Source organism: Colletotrichum fructicola (genome assembly GCF_000319635.2).
Source record: "Colletotrichum fructicola Nara gc5 chromosome Unknown KSG_Nara_v1_contig07, whole genome shotgun sequence".
Classification (NCBI taxonomy): domain Eukaryota; kingdom Fungi; phylum Ascomycota; class Sordariomycetes; order Glomerellales; family Glomerellaceae; genus Colletotrichum; species Colletotrichum fructicola.
In genome coordinates this window covers 4,419,901-4,439,202 of record NW_027094057.1, presented here as the reverse complement: position 1 = coordinate 4,439,202, position 19,302 = coordinate 4,419,901, and the positions used below count along the sequence as shown (strand labels likewise).

The 19,302-nt window shown below is 54.1% G+C and overlaps 8 protein-coding genes across 8 annotated transcripts; 3 read left to right on the top strand and 5 right to left on the bottom strand.

Annotated features, from left to right (window-relative positions):
• Positions 1 to 965: 965 nt before the first annotated feature.
• TIM50 (Mitochondrial import inner membrane translocase subunit TIM50) lies at positions 966 to 2,611 on the top strand (the record flags this gene model as incomplete). Its single annotated transcript, XM_032036424.1, has 2 exons — positions 966 to 1,946; positions 2,000 to 2,611. 2 exons carry the CDS (start codon positions 966 to 968, stop codon positions 2,609 to 2,611), a joined length of 1,593 nt encoding a protein of 530 aa, XP_031884473.1.
• A 527-nt stretch (positions 2,612 to 3,138) lies between these two features.
• On the bottom strand, positions 3,139 to 3,467 carry CGGC5_v012986 (uncharacterized protein; the record flags this gene model as incomplete). Its single annotated transcript, XM_032036425.1, has 2 exons — positions 3,139 to 3,223; positions 3,277 to 3,467. 2 exons carry the CDS (start codon positions 3,465 to 3,467, stop codon positions 3,139 to 3,141), a joined length of 276 nt encoding a protein of 91 aa, XP_031884440.1.
• A 1,392-nt stretch (positions 3,468 to 4,859) lies between these two features.
• On the bottom strand, positions 4,860 to 6,629 carry TED1 (the record flags this gene model as incomplete). The annotated part of the gene is made up of 1 exon (XM_032036428.1): positions 4,860 to 6,629. The coding sequence occupies one exon, from the start codon at positions 6,627 to 6,629 to the stop codon at positions 4,860 to 4,862; it is 1,770 nt and encodes a 589-aa protein (XP_031884506.1).
• Positions 6,630 to 10,517: 3,888 nt separating this feature from the next.
• Positions 10,518 to 11,745, bottom strand: FUB8-3 (Oxidase FUB9; the record flags this gene model as incomplete). Its single annotated transcript, XM_032036430.1, has 3 exons — positions 10,518 to 10,670; positions 10,724 to 11,607; positions 11,661 to 11,745. 3 exons carry the CDS (start codon positions 11,743 to 11,745, stop codon positions 10,518 to 10,520), a joined length of 1,122 nt encoding a protein of 373 aa, XP_031884624.1.
• A 663-nt stretch (positions 11,746 to 12,408) lies between these two features.
• Positions 12,409 to 12,893, bottom strand: CGGC5_v012983 (uncharacterized protein; the record flags this gene model as incomplete). The annotated part of the gene is made up of 2 exons (XM_032036431.1): positions 12,409 to 12,822; positions 12,891 to 12,893. 2 exons carry the CDS (start codon positions 12,891 to 12,893, stop codon positions 12,409 to 12,411), a joined length of 417 nt encoding a protein of 138 aa, XP_031884491.1.
• A 476-nt stretch (positions 12,894 to 13,369) lies between these two features.
• On the top strand, positions 13,370 to 14,031 carry CGGC5_v012982 (uncharacterized protein; the record flags this gene model as incomplete). The annotated part of the gene is made up of 2 exons (XM_032036432.1): positions 13,370 to 13,781; positions 13,847 to 14,031. The coding sequence occupies 2 exons, from the start codon at positions 13,370 to 13,372 to the stop codon at positions 14,029 to 14,031; spliced, it is 597 nt and encodes a 198-aa protein (XP_031884490.1).
• Positions 14,032 to 15,728: 1,697 nt separating this feature from the next.
• On the top strand, positions 15,729 to 17,010 carry CGGC5_v012981 (putative proline dehydrogenase; the record flags this gene model as incomplete). Its single annotated transcript, XM_032036433.1, has 3 exons — positions 15,729 to 16,264; positions 16,319 to 16,904; positions 16,966 to 17,010. The coding sequence occupies 3 exons, from the start codon at positions 15,729 to 15,731 to the stop codon at positions 17,008 to 17,010; spliced, it is 1,167 nt and encodes a 388-aa protein (XP_031884505.1).
• Positions 17,011 to 17,103: 93 nt separating this feature from the next.
• Positions 17,104 to 18,521, bottom strand: CGI121 (EKC/KEOPS complex subunit CGI121; the record flags this gene model as incomplete). The annotated part of the gene is made up of 7 exons (XM_032036434.2): positions 17,104 to 17,167; positions 17,223 to 17,243; positions 17,292 to 17,605; positions 17,661 to 17,783; positions 17,859 to 18,023; positions 18,274 to 18,310; positions 18,385 to 18,521. 7 exons carry the CDS (start codon positions 18,519 to 18,521, stop codon positions 17,104 to 17,106), a joined length of 861 nt encoding a protein of 286 aa, XP_031884504.2.
• Positions 18,522 to 19,302: the final 781 nt, after the last annotated feature.

Below are 19,302 nucleotides of genomic sequence, written 5' to 3'. Positions count from 1 at the left end.
TTGGGGACCACCCTCTAGAATTCACCACGCGCGACAGCCATGGTGACGGTGTGAAGAAGCGGGACGGGGATGACTGGAATGGTTTGGAATTGGGCGGAGGCTATGGCGCTATGTGTCGTCGATTCAGCGATGGTGGGAGGTCGAAGGATCCTGCTCTTCGAAATGACCACAGAGGTGTAGATGGGAGAAGTAGCAAATTGGACAGATCGGGGTCGAGCTCGGTATATGTGAGGGGAAGAGGAAGACGAGGTGCGGAAAGCGCAGCACCTCAGCTCATGCATGAAGGTCACTGCCAGAATACCAGACGCTGCCAGCACCAGAAAGACCGGAGACGAAGGCGCGGACTGGACGCTGGGCTGCAGCGCTGCAGCGCCGGGACAAGGTTCGCACGTGAGCCCCTGCTGGTTTAATTGACTAAGCCTGATGAGCCGGGGCCAATCAGCTGAGGGCAGGCCAAAGTGGAACGGCTTCTGCACCGAGAATGACCTCATTGGGCGAGACGGACTGTGACGCTGGGCTGCCTTAGTCATTCAATGTCGGAGAACGGATCAAGTTCGGCGATAAGCGGCACTGAGGAGGAGCTTGGACTTAGGCGGCCAGGCCCAATCAGAGCTCCAAATTCAACAGAAACCTTCCACGATGGAGTGGGGTGACTGGTGGATGTACCCCTCCGGCAACAGCTGCGCGCAATGGTACTTGTGTGCGCTACGTAACTTTGCACCTGCCAAAGTGCAGGTCAGTGACCTTGACTTTGAGTGTGTGATGTGGTGCTTCCCTCTGTGCCTCTCAAAAATTTCTAGTGGCTTCGTCAGGAATATCGCCAGCCCACTCCACCTGCTCCAACCTCGACAACGCCTGCCAGGCCTTTCTTCGTTGTCGGCGCATCACCACCACTTACGATTGAACCATCTTTGGGTCTTTACACCCTTGCATTCATACACGCCGACATTGGCCCTTGAGACGTCATGCTGTCAAGGGCAGCTCGGTTCGCGCGCCTGCAGCCCTCTGCGGCGCAGCTGTATCGCCCAGTCGCAACACCACTGACGAGACCCCAATTCGTGGCCGCAACATGGAGCAGAAACTTCGCCCAGCAGAAGAAGCCAAAGAGCGCCTCTGCATCTGCCCCCAAGCCCGCCGATAGCCAGAAGCCTGCGGACTCAACACCCGAAACCACATCACCGAAAGCTTCAACCAACGCCTCCGATGTCGAAGCTAAGACAAACGCCTCCGATGCGACCGAAGCCCCCGAGGAACCCACACCGACCGGCCCTCTGCCCGATCTGACGCAGGGCATTCCGTCCACCCTTGCCTACGAGATGTCCGGCGCGACCAACAAGGCTGCCCTTGCTGCCATCGCCGAGGAGGATGCTGTCGCATCAGGTGGCGGCCGTGGCCGTGGAGAGCTCCCCGATTCAGCATATGTCTCTTCAACAGACAGGAAAAGACAGCAGCTTGCCAACCGCATGTACCTTGCCTTCCTTGGATTCACTATCACTGGTGCGATCTACCTCGGCCGCAACTGGGACGACGAGATCGAGGCCAAGAGGCATGCCGAGGACGCACCCAACGGCTGGGGATTTGGAGAGTGGTGGAACAGAGTGAAGGCGCGTACAGGAGACTTCCTCAACTACTACCAAGAGCCCGCCTTCGAAAAGCTCTTGCCCGACCCGGACCCGTCCTTCGAGCGTCCCTACACTCTCTGCATCAGCTTGGAGGACTTGCTTGTCCACAGCGAGTGGTCTCGTGAGCACGGCTGGAGAGTTGCTAAGCGCCCCGGTGTCGATTACTTCCTGCGCTACCTCAGCCAGTACTACGAGTTGGTCCTCTTCACTAGTGTGCCATTCGCTATTGGCGAGCCCCTCGTCAGGAAGCTCGACCCTTACCGCTTCATCATGTGGCCCCTCTACCGCGAAGCAACCAAGTACAAGGATGGAGAGTTCGTCAAGGTATGCGTCTGGTCTCTTTTTCGTTTCTGCGACCAGGGCTAATTCAGACTCAGGATCTTTCCTACCTCAACCGTGACCTGTCCAAGGTGATCATTATCGACACCAACGAGAAGCACGTTCAGCACCAGCCGGAGAATGCCATTGTTCTTCCCAAGTGGAAGGGCGACTCTTCAGACAAGGAATTGGTCGGCTTGATCCCTTTCCTCGAGTACATCCACACGATGCAATACGGCGATGTTCGCAAGGTCCTCAAGTCTTTCGACGGCAAGCACATTCCCACCGAGTTCGCGCGCCGTGAGGCCATCGCTCGTGCCGAGTTCCAGAAGCAGGTTGAGGCCAAGAAGAAGAAGGCGCCCTCTGGAATGAGCTTGTTAGGAGGTATGCTGGGCCTGAAGCCCTCTAACATGAGCCTCATGGTCTCTCCCGACGGTGAGCAGAACCCTCACGAGGCTCTCGCCCAGGGCAAGATGCTCCAGGATATCGCCCGTGAGCGTGGACAGCGCAACTACGAGCTTCTCGAGAAGGAGATTCGCGAGAACGGCGAGAAGTGGCTGAAGGAGGAGGCCGCCATGCAGGAGAAGATGCAGCAGGAGGCCATGCAGAACATGATGGGCTCTTTCGGCGGCTGGTTCGTGAAGAGTGACGACCCCAACAAGAAGCAGTAAAAGGGTGGACACTCCACTCAAACCAAAGCTAATGAGCACAAGCTGTGCGTTTTTACACTACACCTTTCTTCTCTCCTCTTACCAAAATTACTTGTACTTGTATTATCGGGGCGGGTTCCGGCGATGGAGAGGCGCCACAACTTGCATATAGACTTGACGACGCGTGGGTCTGCGCATGTACGAATCTCTGTATACTACCCTTACCTCTAGGCCACCTTGGAGAAGCTGGTGTAGCCAGCTTGGTGTATCTATGTGAAGATATTGAGTTCTCCAACACTGTTTTCGGTCCTGATGCACCGAACCTTCTGAAGCGAGTGTATTTGATATTGGACACTACCAAGAAAAGCATGCCCGACGCCAAGTTCGTCGTTTTCATCTCACATCCGAGTCCTCCAATCCTTGCTCCTAACTATCAGTGATTCTCTGGTATCTGGTATCTCGACGCAAAATGATTCCCTCAAAGACAACGTTAATTCCCCAACCATTCCCAGCCTGACACCTGAGCTTACCCCAACCGCTCTTGCAGCCTACATTCTCGAGTCCTTCTTTGGTGGGTAATATCCCCGACGTCTACACTCCTCGCAGTTGGCGTTCGAATAGCATTGGAATTTCCTGGTATCCAGGTCAGCGTCAAGATTCTTTCATATGATGTAGTCTGAACTCACTCTTCTTTCGGGATCTTGTCGCAGTCGCAGGATTTCGTGCACCACTCAATAGTGATTTGCCGGGGCAAGAGCTTCCCCGCGGTCATGAGCGGGTCGACCTCTTGCGCGGCTCTGCTGTCGACCTTTGCGGTTGGCGCGGCAAGGCCAAGGCCGGCGAGGACGGCGAAGATGGTGAAGTGGGAGATCTGCATGTTGATGTTGTTGAGATATGCTCGAGGCTGAAGGTATTTTTCAGAAGTCAATTGGGCGTCTTTGGGATGAGAAGTATTGAAGTGATAGCGTAGGCTGTAGTTCGTCTTGTGATGGTGTCTAGATGTCTTGACTGAATCTCCAATCTCAATGCGGATCTTGCTTCAGTTTATATACTCTTTCGCTGAGAGTGAAGAGCGAATGTCGAGCTTGAATCTCACTCAGCCTGGATTATCGCCAAGAGAGAAAAGGATCCCTAGTTCCTCTCTCACCTGTCACCGCCTCAACACCTGTCCGATGTTTGCTTCAGCCTTCAGCGGCCACCAGCAGCAGAAGCCTCAATTCCAAGACCTCGTGACGGCTCCACGTTGGCGACCTCGGCGATACCAACCCACCCCAGCCTGGTCTCGATCTGACCGGCGTTGAGAGCGGATAACAGACGTCGACAGGATTTCGATAGCGCAGCTGTCCTGTGGCGCGCGGCAGCGTCGTACGGGGCGCACAATGCAGTTGACAAACACATGGCGGGGTAGCAGTTGCATGCATGACAGACGACTTATAGACGCGAGCTCTGGGCCCGGTATACAGGGCAACCGGTAAGGGAGAGAGACAGAAAGGTGCACGCCAGATGTGCATGTTCTACTTCCAGCTCGTACCGCAGAAGACTTCGCTTGTGCGACGTGACAAGAGGCGCGTTGAACCGGGGGTCAGGTCCGTGAAGCAAATATCCGGTTGGCATGAGGTGATATTGCACACATACACACATACACACATCTCCAGCCTCCCTGCTCGGCAGCGGAGGCTTACCGGCCGTGGCGCAGTAGTCCACGGGCTCTCACAGAGTGGTACGGGGAGCACATGGCCGGTGTCGAGACATGGCGGGAGCGTCGACACCTTGCCGCGGTTGGCCAGGCACGCTGGGTCATTTGGAAAACATTGAGCAGAGGATTGTTACCCCTCACATGTGCTTGCGAGCCACAAAATGCGCACAGAGAAGACGCCCAAATGTTGCTTACTCGCCTCATCAGCGGTGAGAGGTTCAGTATGTGAAGAGTATGCGACGGGGCTGACCGAGACAACGAAGGCTGCGGTGCTGCATCAAAACGGCGAGATCCTGGAAGCACAAGATAGCCAGAGCTCGGTTGCCAAAGACAGGAGCTCTAGAACGATGCTACGAGGCACAAGACTTCGGAGGCAGGTACGCTGACTTGTGTAGAACGCTGGTAACATATGATGGCATGGGTTTGTGGACACCAGGGCGAAGGAATGTGGTTTGAGGAAAACATGCCAAAGGCGAATTGCAACGCAGGCGTGAACAATGTGACAAAATGAGGTGCTTTACTAAAAATATGAGACAGGCGTTGCCCTGCCGGGTATTTGAGCAACACGAACGACTACGATGATTTGGCCTCCCCGTTCTCTATCGGTTTCTTCGCTTCGCCGTTGGAGTGCACCGCGCCATTCGGAACAGTGCCGTTCGACTTTGCAGATCCGTTCAACTTGACCGGTGATGTTTGCGGCTTGTTCGCCTCCGTAACGAGCAGAACGATGTAGGCGAAGATGCCAACAATCGCCGCAAAATCCAAGCTGTGAACGAACCACCAAAAGTGCTGCGTACCCAAGGCGCACGTCGCGTATTCAAACTTCCAACTCCAGGTCTCCTCGTCAAACCAAGCGCTGAGGAGTCCCGCATTACCGCCGAAGTCGCCCATCATGCTCCTGACCGTGATCTCTCTCAGTCCCGGCGCACCAGGGGCCCCGACAGCTCCCCGGCCCTTGGCGGTCGGCCAGCGCTCAACCTCCCACCTTCTATCGCTGAGCTCGCCTTGCGTCTGATTGATGTAGTGGTACGTGTCACAACCCTCGTGATCGTGGCCGTTAAGGATTACACCCCGGCGACCTCTCCCGTTACCGGGCGCATCAGGGTTGCCGCTCATGCCAAGAAGTCCCTCCAAAAAGCCCTTGCTAGCGTCGTAGGAAAGTAGGTTCTGCTCCTTGACACCCCCACCGTCATGCTCGCCGTGGAAATCGAAGAAGGGCGAGTCAACGCAGACGCCTTCGGGCTTGTACAGCGGGATGTGGGTCAGGATCACGGTGAAGTGGCCGTTGTACTCGACAGCTGCCGAGGTCTCAATGATGGAGTTGATGAAGGCGTAGGTTTGATCCTGCAGCGAGGTGTCCTTCGCAGGGGTGTCCAAGTTCATGTCGTTCAAGACGATCACGCGGATCTCGGGAGGCAGCCGGTCGGAGTCGGGGTTTTTCTCGTCGTCCACCACAGTAGCATTGAGGTTCGGGTCTTCGATAGGAAGCTCGAAGCGCAGTTCGTAGTTTGCCTTGCCAAACAGGCGTTCGAAACGTCCAAAGCGGTCCTGGTTGATGTCGCCGGCATAGCCAATGTCGTGGTTGCCAGCGACGTTGATGACGCGACGCGACCATATCGGAGACGGCTCGCCAGATGGTGAGAGGTAGTCGGCGAGCTCATACTCCATAGACGGGTACGCAGCTACATCGTCCGGGACACGCTCGGTGCCTCGCATAACGCGGTCCCAGTACCGGCGGCCACGGCTCCGGAATTCTTCTATGCCAATCCATTGGCTACCCAGGAGGTCGCCAAGCACAGTGACGTGGGTAGGGCGAGTCCACCATTGTACAGTTCGGTAGATGTGGGCAAGGTAGAAGTCGTTGCCGAATATGTCTATCCGCTTGCGGAGGGACTCGAGCTCGTTGAAGACGTCCTCGAGGAAGATGTCGATTACATCGTGTAGCGACTGGCGGACGCGCTGCCGCAGTGAGTTTGGTGCCTTGAAGGTCACTTGGGACCACCAGCTCCTCGCGTGAGGGAAGGCAGGACCGGGGATCCTGCGGATGGCGGTGTCACCCTCGAGTTGGGGATCGCCCAGCGCAAGGAGTCTGAAAGGAGCGGGTCGGGAGTCTGTCGATCGGAGGGGGATCGGCAAAGGGAGGTGGTGTCGCGCAGCTTCGATGAAGGCAGCCTTGCTGTCGAGCTCGACGTCGTTGCTGCTGCTGCTGCTGCTGCTGGTACTCGGGGCGACTGGGAATGCGCAGCCGAGGAAGACGGGATAGAGATAGAGGTAAAGGGTCGAGACTACCGCCAGCGGGATGATCAGGCGGAGGCCATGGCGGAGGATGGCCACGAGGGACATGTGGCTGGCAGCATCAGCAGAGGTCGGCGACGACTCTGCAGCTGTGGTTGTGACGGTCCCCCTATTTCGTGGGTTCTGATGTCGTGTTGTTTTCTGGAAGAGGAAGAGAGAAAAAAAAGTTGAAACCAAGAGCTCCTGCGACATTCGACACTGGATGTCTGGAAAAGGGGTCCAAATGGGTACAGTGACGCCTGCCCAATGATCTCACTGTGTCTGGGGCTGCTCAGTGGGGCCATGCAGGCCCCTGTCCGCTGTATTTTTCTAGCGATCGCGGTCCAGACCACCGACGTCATCTGTCTCGACACTGTGCTGAGCTGCTTGCATTTAGACTCGAGGTTTGTCTTAGTCTACTTCACGTGAGGTTATGAAAACAGCCCTCAGGCTGCGAAACTTCTTTGCTGCTATATTTGAGGCTCTCAAATAGGCTTATTACGCATTTAAGCCTGGTCAGCGAAATCGCGGTGCTCATGCGATCACTTGTTGTTCATCCCTCCATAGAAACGTGCGGCTGTGTAATTACCTCAAATGCCAGACAAGCTATTTGTGTTGCTATCCATGACAAAAATTCAGTTTTCTCTATTCTGATGATGTCTTGGAAACTTGTGGGCTGCAATGAAGTCTACCTTCATAACTCTAGCTGTAAGTGTCCTTGAGACGACCTCAGATCGGTCATAGTAAAATGATGGCGGTGGGCGGGCCAGCTATATTTACTACATGTACGTGAATTGAGAGCCACTAAGAAAATGCGGCCGCGCATGTTTAACCAACATTGGCGCATGTGAACGCGGCTTATAAGGGTCAGTATCTTCTACTATCGGTGGCTTCAGATCGCCATAAATAGTAGTTGCGGCTATGTTCACGGCCACCACTGGCGCAAAGGCAGTGAGTAGCTGGAAAGGCTCCAGGAGTTGGAGGGCGTCTGCTGACCACCTCATCGTCGAGAGCCGGCGTCAAGTTCCCAACGCCATTCCTCAAATGACTGCATCGTGTTGGTGTCATCTTCAAGATGACTGGCTGGAGTATCCTTTAATTATATTTTCTGCACGCCACTGTAGTTTTATGCGGTAGCACCACTTTGTCGGTATGAAAATGAAGAACATGCAACTCAGACTTAGATCATGGTTGCCAAATCAAGAACAACGCGCTCTTCTACGCGCTAGGCGCAGTCAAGCGCACACGCCGATGGGTGCTACAGTCTATCATGTTCGCATAATGTAACAGCCTGTTCATCTAAGGCATGCCTCATCGCAAAAGCTTTTTAGACTCGAAGCCTAGTTATAAATTATAAGAACAGAATTCCCCAAGTTTCATGAGCACGAAAACTTGATCTTCAGTGCCGTTTTGTTTGACTTCATTGCATTCCACTTAAGGATTATTCTTGCAATACTGAAAAGGCTTATATCGGATTAATCGCCAGTTCCTAGAAGACAGCTCACGCCCTACAAAGACGCCGTCATGTCGCCTGACTGGCTTGCGCAATGCTACGAACGACCAGACGAATTGCAGCCGAATTCAGACATAGGCGGAATCGGAGTGCGTATCAAGACTATTTTTGCTTGCATAACGATGGGATTGAACCAAACTGATGTTTTGTCACTTTTTAAAGGTCTTAATCGGCTTTATGGGAACCTCGGGACTGGTAATTCTGTTTGTTATTGTCCACTACATCTTTGCTTTCAATCCGTCTAAAGACCCTTTTACGGGAGAAGAGACCACCTCAGCCTTTGAGAACCATGAAAGAAAATGGACACCCAACAGCATTGATGAGACTATTACTATGACTTTACTTTCCAGACTGCGCGATTGGCTCGAGTCTAGAACCAAACAAAGGCTGAGGGATGTTCTAACGAAGGTGAGTATCACAAAGTCAATGTTTCGATACGCCGGTTGGCTCATATCATATATGACACTACAGGCTATTTTGACGCTGTGTGATGTCCAGCTCTCGACTGGCCTTGGCATACTACTAAGCGGGTACATCAATCTTTTTCATAATGCGATACTCGCATATCACTGGAAACTCCTTGTATATCTGGTTTGGATTTCAAACCTCACGCATGTCTGCTGCCTAACGATTCTCCGCGGTTATCTCAGCCAACATCGATGGGAGCGTATCTGGAGGGTGGTACTCATGTTCGTCCTCTGGGGCGGCCTGCTATCCGCCTTCGTGCCGACTTTATTTCTCGACTGGAAAAAGAACGACCCGCTTAGACTCGGGGCCACAAACACTCGCTGCTTTTTCAATCCGAATGTGGCTGAGGAAATAATACGTTGGAGAATATGCAAACTCCATGAAAACGGCCCCGAATCCAACATGACTGCGAAACAATGCGTCAAATACAAATCAGCCTACGGTGAAAGTCCAGCTCACGAGATGGAGATGTCAGTATCAGTTTCGTCTAGTATGATTTTGGTGTTCTTTACCTTTCATACGCGTCTGGTAAAGATTGTCCTTCCATGCTCAGTTCGCGTCAAGACGACACTTCGAATAAAGCCAAGCAAGTGGCTTATGAGGAGAATTTCGAAGAACTTGAACCAAAATTACAGGACTCATAGGACTATTCCACGGGGTAATCTCATTCTTCTTTTTCAAATGACACTCTACTTTGCGCTCAAGATCCATCTCGACTCTCTCTTGTCAGACTTTGTTGACGTAAGTCCCTAGCAATTCCAGCCCTCCTTGGTAAATAGTTAGCTGACGACTGCGATGTTCCGTAGATCCTCTTTTTGATTGTCTCTGCCACATGGGGAACCGTTCGGCTCCTGAATCATCGATCATCGATAAAGGTTGACGAAGATGGGTGGGGTTTCGGTCAGATTCTGGCCGTTTTTCTACTTATCGGGCCCGTCATTGCCATGATCACGCCTCTCCTGGAGATCGTTAGACCAAATAAAGTAGAGAGAATGGCAGACAACCAACCCTGGATGCCCTTAAACACATGGGAGACGCAAGCTACGAAGCATGTTCCGGCCTTGTCAATCGGTCGGATCAATGAATCAGTAACAGAGCCGTCCGCTTCAGTTGCCAGACCCGAGACTTCGACCGGGATTGGTATGACGGAGATTGGGGTTGATATCGAATCAATTCCACGAGAAGAGAGCTCTTCTGATGGCCTGGAAGTTGAGCTCTCTCATTGGAGCACTGCCGCGACATCGGTGCAATATGAAGCGTCTGTGTCACAGATAAATCTTATTCTTCCCCAAGTTGAAATCACGAAAGATGATGCTACTTATCCACTACAGCACTTCATCTTGAGTCATCTGGCAGACCAGGGTTATATCGGGCCTCGTCAACTTAAGCATCAACTGAATATCGACTTCGCGAACTCAAGGTGGATTCGTCAAGTAATCTTACTGACTTGCTTTCAATTTCTATTGTTCACGGCGGACTGGATATACTTTATCGTCAGAACTGACACTATTTTCGGGCTAACAGTTCTTGGTCTACCACTTATGGGCATTGGGCCTTCACTAACCTGTTTTTACTTCGTGGCACTTGGTTTACGACTCAGGGAAGATCACATTATTAGAAGGGAGATCTTATCATTCCCTGCTATTTTCTGGATCATTCCTGTACTCCAGGCATTTCGCATTGCCTTCTTTGCACCTGCATATGCGTCAGTACCACAGGCTGGTGTCATCTGTCTTTCGTCGTTTTATCTATTTACTTGCTTCTTGTACCGGAAGATACGCGGTCGGGCTTGAAACTTGGTGGAGTTGATGGCTTGATTATATTTGAGAGCTTTGGCATGGGAGTTGCGACAAAGATGCAACCGAATGGAAAGTTTGTGACGAATTTTCGTTGGCGGAATGATGCCAAACATGACCTCAAGAGTTTCGGATCCGGCCCGCGTAATCGGGATGTCATAAATATGTATATTTATGAAGTCAGAGCCTCGCGATGGGGCCATGCTTTCTCACGACACCTAGCGATGCAGGCGTAATGTCGGCAATCGAGTTACAACCGCAGAGCTGCATACACCTCTTGAACTCGTCGTACATAATGTCCAAGACCTTGCTCACACCTGCTTCTCCGTCGTACTGTTTTCGAGTTAGCTGTCCATGTTACATTTTGAGATTGGGGCTTGACTTACCCCCAGCCCCCAAATGACCGGTCTTCCGATCCAAACGCAGTCGGCACCCAGAGCCACCGCCTTGAAAACATCTGTACCACTACGGATGCCGCCATCAATGTGAATCGGGATCCTTCCCTTGGCCGCCTTGACACAATGAGGAAGCACGTCGATCGTGGCCGGGGTCTCATCAAGTTGTCGACCGCCATGGTTGCTCACAATAACGCCGTCACACTTATACTGGACAGCCAGCTCCACGTCCTCGGGTGTCAGAACGCCCTTGATCCAAATTTGCAGCTTTGTCACGCTCCTCAGCCAGGGGATCTCCTTAGCCCATGAATGGGAGTTGGAGTTGATGACGTCAAACCCGGCCTCGTGCGTGGTAGCCCGGATCATCTCAGAGGTCCTCTCAAGCATGGGCAGGGAAAGGCCCTCGGGCACGCGGAACTGATTACGCGGTTCGTTGTACCGGACGCCCAGCACCGGACTGTCTGCCGTCAAGAAGACGGCTACACATCCAGCCTTCTCAGCGCGCCTGATGATGCGGAGTTGCGCTTCACGGTCCCTCATGCTGTAGAGCTGCATGACGTGCTTCAGAGGACCGACTCCAAGCCCAGCCTCACAAATTTCCTCAACGGAGTAGTTTGCGAACGAGGAAACGCCCATGTGCACTTTGCGTTTGGCGCATGCTCTGCTAGTTGCGAGCTCGCCGTCGGGATGGGCCATTGCCTGGATGCCCGCGGGCGAAACGGAAAGCGGGAAATCGATCTTTTGGCCAAAGACCGTGGTACTGGTGTCGACTTCGGAAACATCGACGAGAACACGAGGGAGCACTCGATACTTGGAGTATGCTGTGGTGTTCTCCTTCACCGTGATTTGACCTGTTGAGCCGGCATCGTAGAATTCTGATGTGGGTGTTAGTTACTGCACATGTTGGGGTCGGATATAGACCCCTCACCTCGGGCGGACGAGGAGAGCTTCTTAGAAGCAGCTTTCCTGACGTCGTCGACGTTGAGAACCAAATCTTGCGTTTGTTCGGTCATACTGACGCCGTTGAATGTCGGTTGATACTATTCAAAATACAATAAGGATCGAGGCTTCGGCGATGAAGGGGATTTTTAAGTGTACAAGGCATGTTCCCAATTCCCCAACTTCTTATCAATGCAGGTTGCCATTTGCCTATCGTTGACCGCATCAAGCCCGATGTCGCTGGCACGAATCATTGTTAGTCAGTTCGCCCCATTAGATTAGATTATATTATCATTATCGACATGCAGTGTTGTTATCGTTAGGGCCGGGCCACTGCAAGCCAAGTAAGCTTGATTGACGGTCGTGGTTTCGTAGGGCGCGATTGACGCACGGCGACATACGTGAATGACGGGCAGAATTTCTGAACGGTGGAACACTCATACTGCAGCATGGTCGACAGCGCCCTTTCGCGTATGCTGCTGTCAGATTTGACAACGCAGCATTTTCTTCGTCGAACTGGCAACCCCTCAGTCTCGAACCTAAAGACTTCCATTGCTGGAGGGTTGCCGAGAGTGGACTGCAATTCATCAATATGCTGACGCCGAGGCCAAATTGCCATGAATGAATCATCAATCGTCTTCCATTAGCTGCTTGGCCTCAATGAGGTCAGCATGTAGTATATGTATGCCGTATGCGGTACCCCAACGCCGTGCAACAATGCAGAAAACCAGTCCTAATCATGCATCAGAGCCCATGCCCTCTTCCTCCTCAATGTCCTCGTCCAGACTAGGTACGTCGACGACGAATTCGGGCTCGTCGACATCGAAGGAGAAGGCGACGGTGCAATTATCGCGCAATCCCTTAGCAACCGGGGTGTCGTTGTCCTTGACCTTGATGTTCTTCCATCCTTGTGTCAGGTCGTTCGCATTCACAGGCAGGGCGTAGGCAAGCTCCACGTCGCTATCTGGCAGGGGCGTCGTTTCGGGAGAGGTGTGGTTGATGGTAAGGCCGTCGGGGAATCGGTCGCGCAGGATCTCAAGCAGTGTTGTTGTGATTTCGGAGAAGGTCTGCTGGCTGTCGACAAACAGCAAGATGGTGTGGGTGCCGTACTTGAAGCGCACCGAGTAGAAGGTATCGTCGACTTTCTGTACCTACAAAGAAGAGTTAGCTGCGAATGGAAGGTGGGGTGCGTTTCGTCACTCCAAGGTGCCTTTCATACCATTTTGACAAGTTGCAGTTGGCCTCTAGAGAGATTTCTCGGTGATTGGGGTTTGGAAGGCTCAGCCTGGCAGCAATTGGAGGTCGCAGGCGTGATGGAATAGGTTCTCTTTGGTTGAAGGTGGCGGGCGAGAATTTCAGGCGGCGACTGCTGCAGCTACAGCAGGCAGGCGCGATCCTCGGCGGGAGCTGCGGGCCACAGAGCCTAGCGCGGGGCACCTTTCTGATGTGCGACCACGTGATGCCAGCTGATGAGACCCGCGTCAAGCCGTCCGCCAGGTCATCCCGCCCCGGGGGACCCTTCCCCGAGAAATCAGTTCCTGGTGGTCCAAGCTCCTTCCGGGTCTGACGCCGATTTGTTTTGCGCCCGAGCAGCCGGAGCTTTCTTCTGATCGTCACAACTACAAGTTACAACCACAACGACCAGGGCACTCCGACCTCACCCATTCCGACCGACCACTTCCCCAATTACCACCGACAATGGCCGCACGTCGCCAGACCATGGCTGAGTACTTCAGCCTGGAGCCCGCCGAGTCCCGCCTCTCCATCCCGACACCAGCACGCATACCCCTCGCCGGCATGGTCGGTTTCGGCATTGGGACAGCCTTGGGTATTGCGCAAGGAGGACAGACCGCCTCGCTGCGCTTCCGCGCCGAGCATGCACACAAGATGCCCACCACCACCACCGGCTGGTACCTCTACCACAAGAGCAAGAACTATCACACCATTCACGGCGGCCTCCGCGAAGGCCTACGCATGGGCGCAAGGCTCAGCTTCTGGACCATCATGGCATTCGGCCTCGAGAGCACCGTCGACAGATACCGCGGCAGTACAGACCTCATTAGCACCGTGCTTGCCAGTCTGACGGTAGCCGGAGGCTTCAGTCTCGTCAGTATGTCACGCCAGTCCTGCTTCCCAACCCACGATGACATGTTTGCTGATGCTGTAATCTTCAAGATCGCTTCTCTCTGCCCACTGCAGCTCGCACGGCACGTTACGGCCTACTTTTTGGAGTGCTGTACGGCGGCATGCAGGATATTGTCGGCTTCGCCCGCGGCCGTCCTATCGGATACGTCGAGTTCCTTCGCAAGCGCTTCGGGTCCACGAAGGCAGCTAAAGTAGAGGAACCTCAGCATCCCTAAACTACAGCCTTCGACTGGCAGACAATGCGACTCTGCACACTTCGACATTCAGTGGAAGTAGCTGCACGCTCACTTCAATCCATGCCCACTACCTGGTCATAGGACGTTCTGATGTCGCACGCATCGGATATGATGCTTTAGCTGGCCATTGCCCCGCCTACGTTCTACCCAATCAACCCCACTCTGAAGCGCGCAAGCTGCGCAAGCTGCGCATTGCTGGAGGTAAACCTCTGATGATGCCTCGCTATGTATGGTCAGCATCTATGGGTACGAGGTATGATGAGAAAACTGGGTCAGATACTTCACGAGAAGCGAGAAGGCGAGCTAGTGTGACGAGCAAGAAACAGATTCCGCCGAGGACGATACGCTTGGTGAGGCGTCGAGCGATGGCGGAAAAAGGCGCCGTCACTGCTGAACATGACATCGTTTCTCAGCCCATACGGAGTAATCAAGCGGATCGAGGGAGCGAGGCTGAAGCCACATCCGAGGTGTTCTCTACAGGAGATGCCGTGGAAGGATACACATACAACACCACACCATCCCAGCCATACTGCACACCAGATGAGTCCCATGACCGAATTGGGAATTGCTGGCGCGAGACCGAGTATAGATGGGGTCTTGTTCTCGCTCCGTCTCGAGGAGGGCAAATGGATCCGAGTTGGCGCATGGCGATTCGTGGTCGGAGACGACGGCAGCATCAGGTGCTTTGACTAATTCAAGACTCACGAGGTCGAAATGGTGTAGCCGTCAGCACGAAGCGTACACATCGCGGAATATTTCGCGTATGGGGAACCGGAGCCGAACTCTTCAAGATACTCGCGCAACATGAGATGAACATTCTAGAGTAATGCATCTTCGCCTGTCTCACAGCCTCACACAGCCACAACTCTCGTCACTCTCCAATATTCCATCAACTCAACATCTGACGTGTCCACGTGAACCACAAATCACCAATCCCTCCGATCTCATCGTTTCCCGCCCCTCGTTCGCCGATGCGCCGACGCGCCGCTGATCAAGGGTCCATCCCGATCCGATCTTCCGGAAGCGGCTACCACCGGGCAGATACCGACCCCAATGACACAAAATAACCCACGTGATAAAGTGCCAATCTCTCCCCCGAGATAAGCAGCGCCGCACACGGGCTGGGCGGGAACCTGCTAGTCCCATCTCGCGCGCAGGACATACATCATTGTCTGCTTCCTTCGTAGATAACGCTGCGGCTCAGTCCTCGAGGAAGGGAAGGAGCGAGTTTAAGGGTGGCTCGCGTCCGTGGGTTGCGGCACGACCGCATCGGCCGGGAGATAAAGGATCAATAGACTTGGAATCTTTGTATAATACCCTCCCCACCCCTCTGCTTAATTGGTGATATCGTGTGTCGTCTCTGTTTTGAGAATCCCTCAGGTTTGAACGTTCAATTCCAAGTCGTCATCATTATTCAGCCCGTCGCCTTACTCATCCGCCGCGGCGCGTGTTAGCATCCTGTCTTACATCCTCGGCGGGCGTCCCTAAACACTGCGATGGCCCGGCCATTGCACAGCTTGTGCCTCTGTAGCGCAAAAACACCGATTTCCTGCGCGTCCGTAAGCCGAGACCGCGTCGTTGCTGGGAGGAGAATCATCACCGGCATCAGCTTGCTACCACTACTCACGACGCCAAACAGACATCGACAGTGGATCATGTATTCAACGTCTACCACAATGGCGAGGAGGAACATCCACTCGTCCACGAAGAGGTCGTCGTCGACGGAGCAGATGCTACTGACACCCATCGAGTCGGCACCACAAACGGCACTGGCCCCCTTGTCGGTGCTGCCCCTTTACATGATCATCCGCTCACTTCTGACCACAACAATCTCGTCGTCGCCCATCCTGCTGCCGCCTTCGTTGTGGGTCATGTCGGTGCTCGCCAACACGACGAACCCGATACTCAACCCGGACAAGAATCCGCTGCTGCGGTTCTTCCTTAAGCACACGTTCTATGCCCAGTTCTGCGCGGGAGAGGACCCGGTGGAAGTGAAGCAGACCATCAACAAGCTCAAGGACATTGGATTCACAGGGGTCATCCTGGGCTACGCCAGAGAAGTCGTCCTTGACGATGCACAGACCAAGGATTTGGCGTCATGTGGTGAGGGCGAGATGGCAGAGGAATGCATTCGCAATGAGATCATCCCTTGGGCTGAGGGGACCCTGGAGACGGTCAGGCTGGCCCAGCGGGGTGATTTCGTTGCTCTCAAGTAAAGTCATGTCTTCATTGCCGGGCTGTCTCGCAGTTGCTAATGCCACCACAGGTTCACAGGTGCAGGCCGGCAGGCGCTGTACTCCCTCGCAGAACGTCTCCCCCCCTCGGCCGCCCTTGCCGACTCAATCGACTCCATCTGCTCTCTCGCTTCAGAGCGCGGCGTCCGTCTCTTGTTTGATGCCGAGCAAACGGCCCTGCAGCCCGGTATCGACATCTGGACCGTTGAGTACATGCGCAAGTACAACACTTCTCCTGGCAATGCCGTCATCTACGGCACTTACCAGGCATACCTCAAGTCCACGCCTCAGACGCTCCGGCGCCATCTCATGATCGCGCGTGGTGGGGGATTCACATTGGGCGTGAAGCTGGTGCGTGGCGCCTACATCAATTCTGACCCCAGGCACCTTATCCACGACACCAAAGCGGACACCGATGCCGCATACGATGGCATTGCCGAGTGTCTCTTGAAGAGGCAGTGGGGCGAGATCTTGAGGGGAGACTCGCAAATGCCTCCCGTCTGCTTGGTTCTCGCCTCGCACAACGCCGAGTCAGTAAGAAAAGCGCGAGCCATATGCGATGCTGGCGAGGCCAGGATTCAGATGGCATTCGCACAACTCCAGGGCATGGCAGACGAGGTGAGCTGCGAGCTTGTGTCGAAGAAGCCGGGGCACCAGGATGCGAAGGCGCGGGGTGTAGACGCATACAAGTATCTCGTCTGGGGATCGACCGGAGAATGCATGAAATATCTGCTGCGGCGGGCACACGAGAACCGCGATGCCGTGGAAAGGACGCGGGATGGGCGAGACGCAATGTGGAGCGAGCTTTTGAGGAGGTTCAAGGGCGTGATTGGGGTCTCGGTATGAAGAGTAGGAGCCCCTGTTGACGGGAGGAGTTGGCGCTTGGGGGCATGATTAGCTTGCAGTATTGTATAACAGCAAATGATGATGACTTACGAACACAACATCAGCAAACAGCTGAGGTATCTCGCGAAAGCATGCGATGGACCGCTGCGGTCACTTTACGCAGTGCGCAAGGCCATGGCGCCCAGCACGAGGGTCTCTAGTTCCTCCTTACGCTCCGCCTCGTCTTTGATGGCGTCGAGCCAGGGGAGACCGTTGAGCTTGTAGTACTTGCGCACCTTTGCCCAGTCTGTGGAAGTAGCAATGTTCTCGTCGGTGAAGGGAACAGGCGTGCCCTGGAAGTGTTCCTTCATGTGCTTTTCGACATCCTCGGCGGATTGGGACTTGGACTCGGCAGAGGTGGGGGAGACGATTTTGACAGCAATGACGTCTTTGGACGTGGGGCTGATGCCGTAGCGGCGGTATGCTTCGGCAATCTGGAAAGAATCAGTAGGTGTAAAGAGATTTGCTAGGGGGTTGTCTTGCGCGTACGTTGTTTGCAGAGCTGAGAGAGGCGACAAGCTCGGAGTGAACATTGGGGGTCTTGAGGCTACCATCGACCTTTGCGGTGACGGCCTTGAAGGCTGCGGCGAGGATGTGGGTTCGGGAGACGGCCTGTAGGATCACGATGTCGGTGTCAGTGGCGGGCTGTCAGGTTTCTGTCTAGATCGAGACAAGAATGTGACATACCACCGAGGCGTCGACTAGGGCGTACTCGAAGTCGGCATTGCGTGCCAGCAGCTGCGAGTGCAGGAAGGCGGCATTCTGGACATCCTTGAAGAAGGCAACGTGCAGGGCATGATCGGCGGGCACGTGATCGATGGGGACGGTCTCGATGATGGACATGATGGGAGACTATGTGTGTAGTGAGCGCGAGACGTCGGGTATTCGGAGGTCAGGTAGCTGAAGGAGGTAAACGAGGGTGGTCTTCTGTGTGTCGTGGCGAGCGAGAGGGGGATTGAGTTGTGGAAGTTGACCGACGGTGAAACTATCGCGGGGTCGAAAAAAAAAAATAGAATTGAATTTTTGGCACGCAGCAAGGAAGGAGCGTCCAATCTTTCCTGCCTTCCCCTAGCAAAATGGTAGGTAGGTAGGTATTACGTACCTGTCGGCGAATAAACTTGGGCGGTGCTGTCAGCGTCCTGTGCTTCCGTTTCTTGGAGGGGCATGGCGGGGTCACGACACGACACTGCACCTGATGGGAGCACCACCTCACTCTGCACTGCAACAGTCAACACGCGTTGGGTGGACGTGAACAGGTCGCTGAGGGAGTGGGCACGGCACGGCGGACAGGCCCGCTTTTCCCGCCAGCTGGTTAAAGTTGCCGCCAGCGGTTGCAACTGAAGCTTCCATCATCTGCCGCAAGTCATGATGTTGATGTTGCATACCTAGTTACTTTGCCCACCCAGCACTCGAAGTAAACTCAAGGTAAGGTAAGGTAGGGTAGGGTATGGAGCTGCTCGTGTCTCGGCCGAGGTTGAGGGAAACCCGGATGAAGCTTCACAAGCCTCGTCTTGACACCCGTACGCCGGGTAAAAGACGACAAAGTCTGTAAAAGATCCGACTCTTTGGGGCAGCATCCTTGCACATCGTAGGTTTACGATAATCTTCACTTGCGCCCAAACCTACGCGGGAAACCCACCCAGACCAGCTTCCGCAATTCCCTTACCTGTGCTAGGCACGCAGCTCCCAGGTGGCACGGCGCGTCATCTTGGGTCTCGATTCAGCCCTGTTTGGGAATCGATGGTCCTCAGAGTTTATCTGACGGGACGAGATCGTGGGGTGCCTATCCGTAACGGGAACCTGGGGTTGCCTTTTTGACCCTTTGCCGACATGCAATCACTGCGAATGGAACCTCGCACTCGTTAATCATCTGTCTCCCTTCCAGAAAGCCTTCCAGGAAGCCTTCCATGGTGCATCTGCATGTGCATTGCATCCATCTCATCACACCAGTCAGATTGGCTCCCGGAATCCCTCTGGCCATTGGAGCATCCCCCGAGTGCGAGCATGCCGCGTATTATTTCAGGCTTTTTGTCTTTTGTGTCTGCAATCTCCATGTTTGGACCCCATCTCGGACACAGAAGCTCAAAGACAGGCAGGGAAACAGCAGCAGCAGCAGCAACGGGCGAGGGTT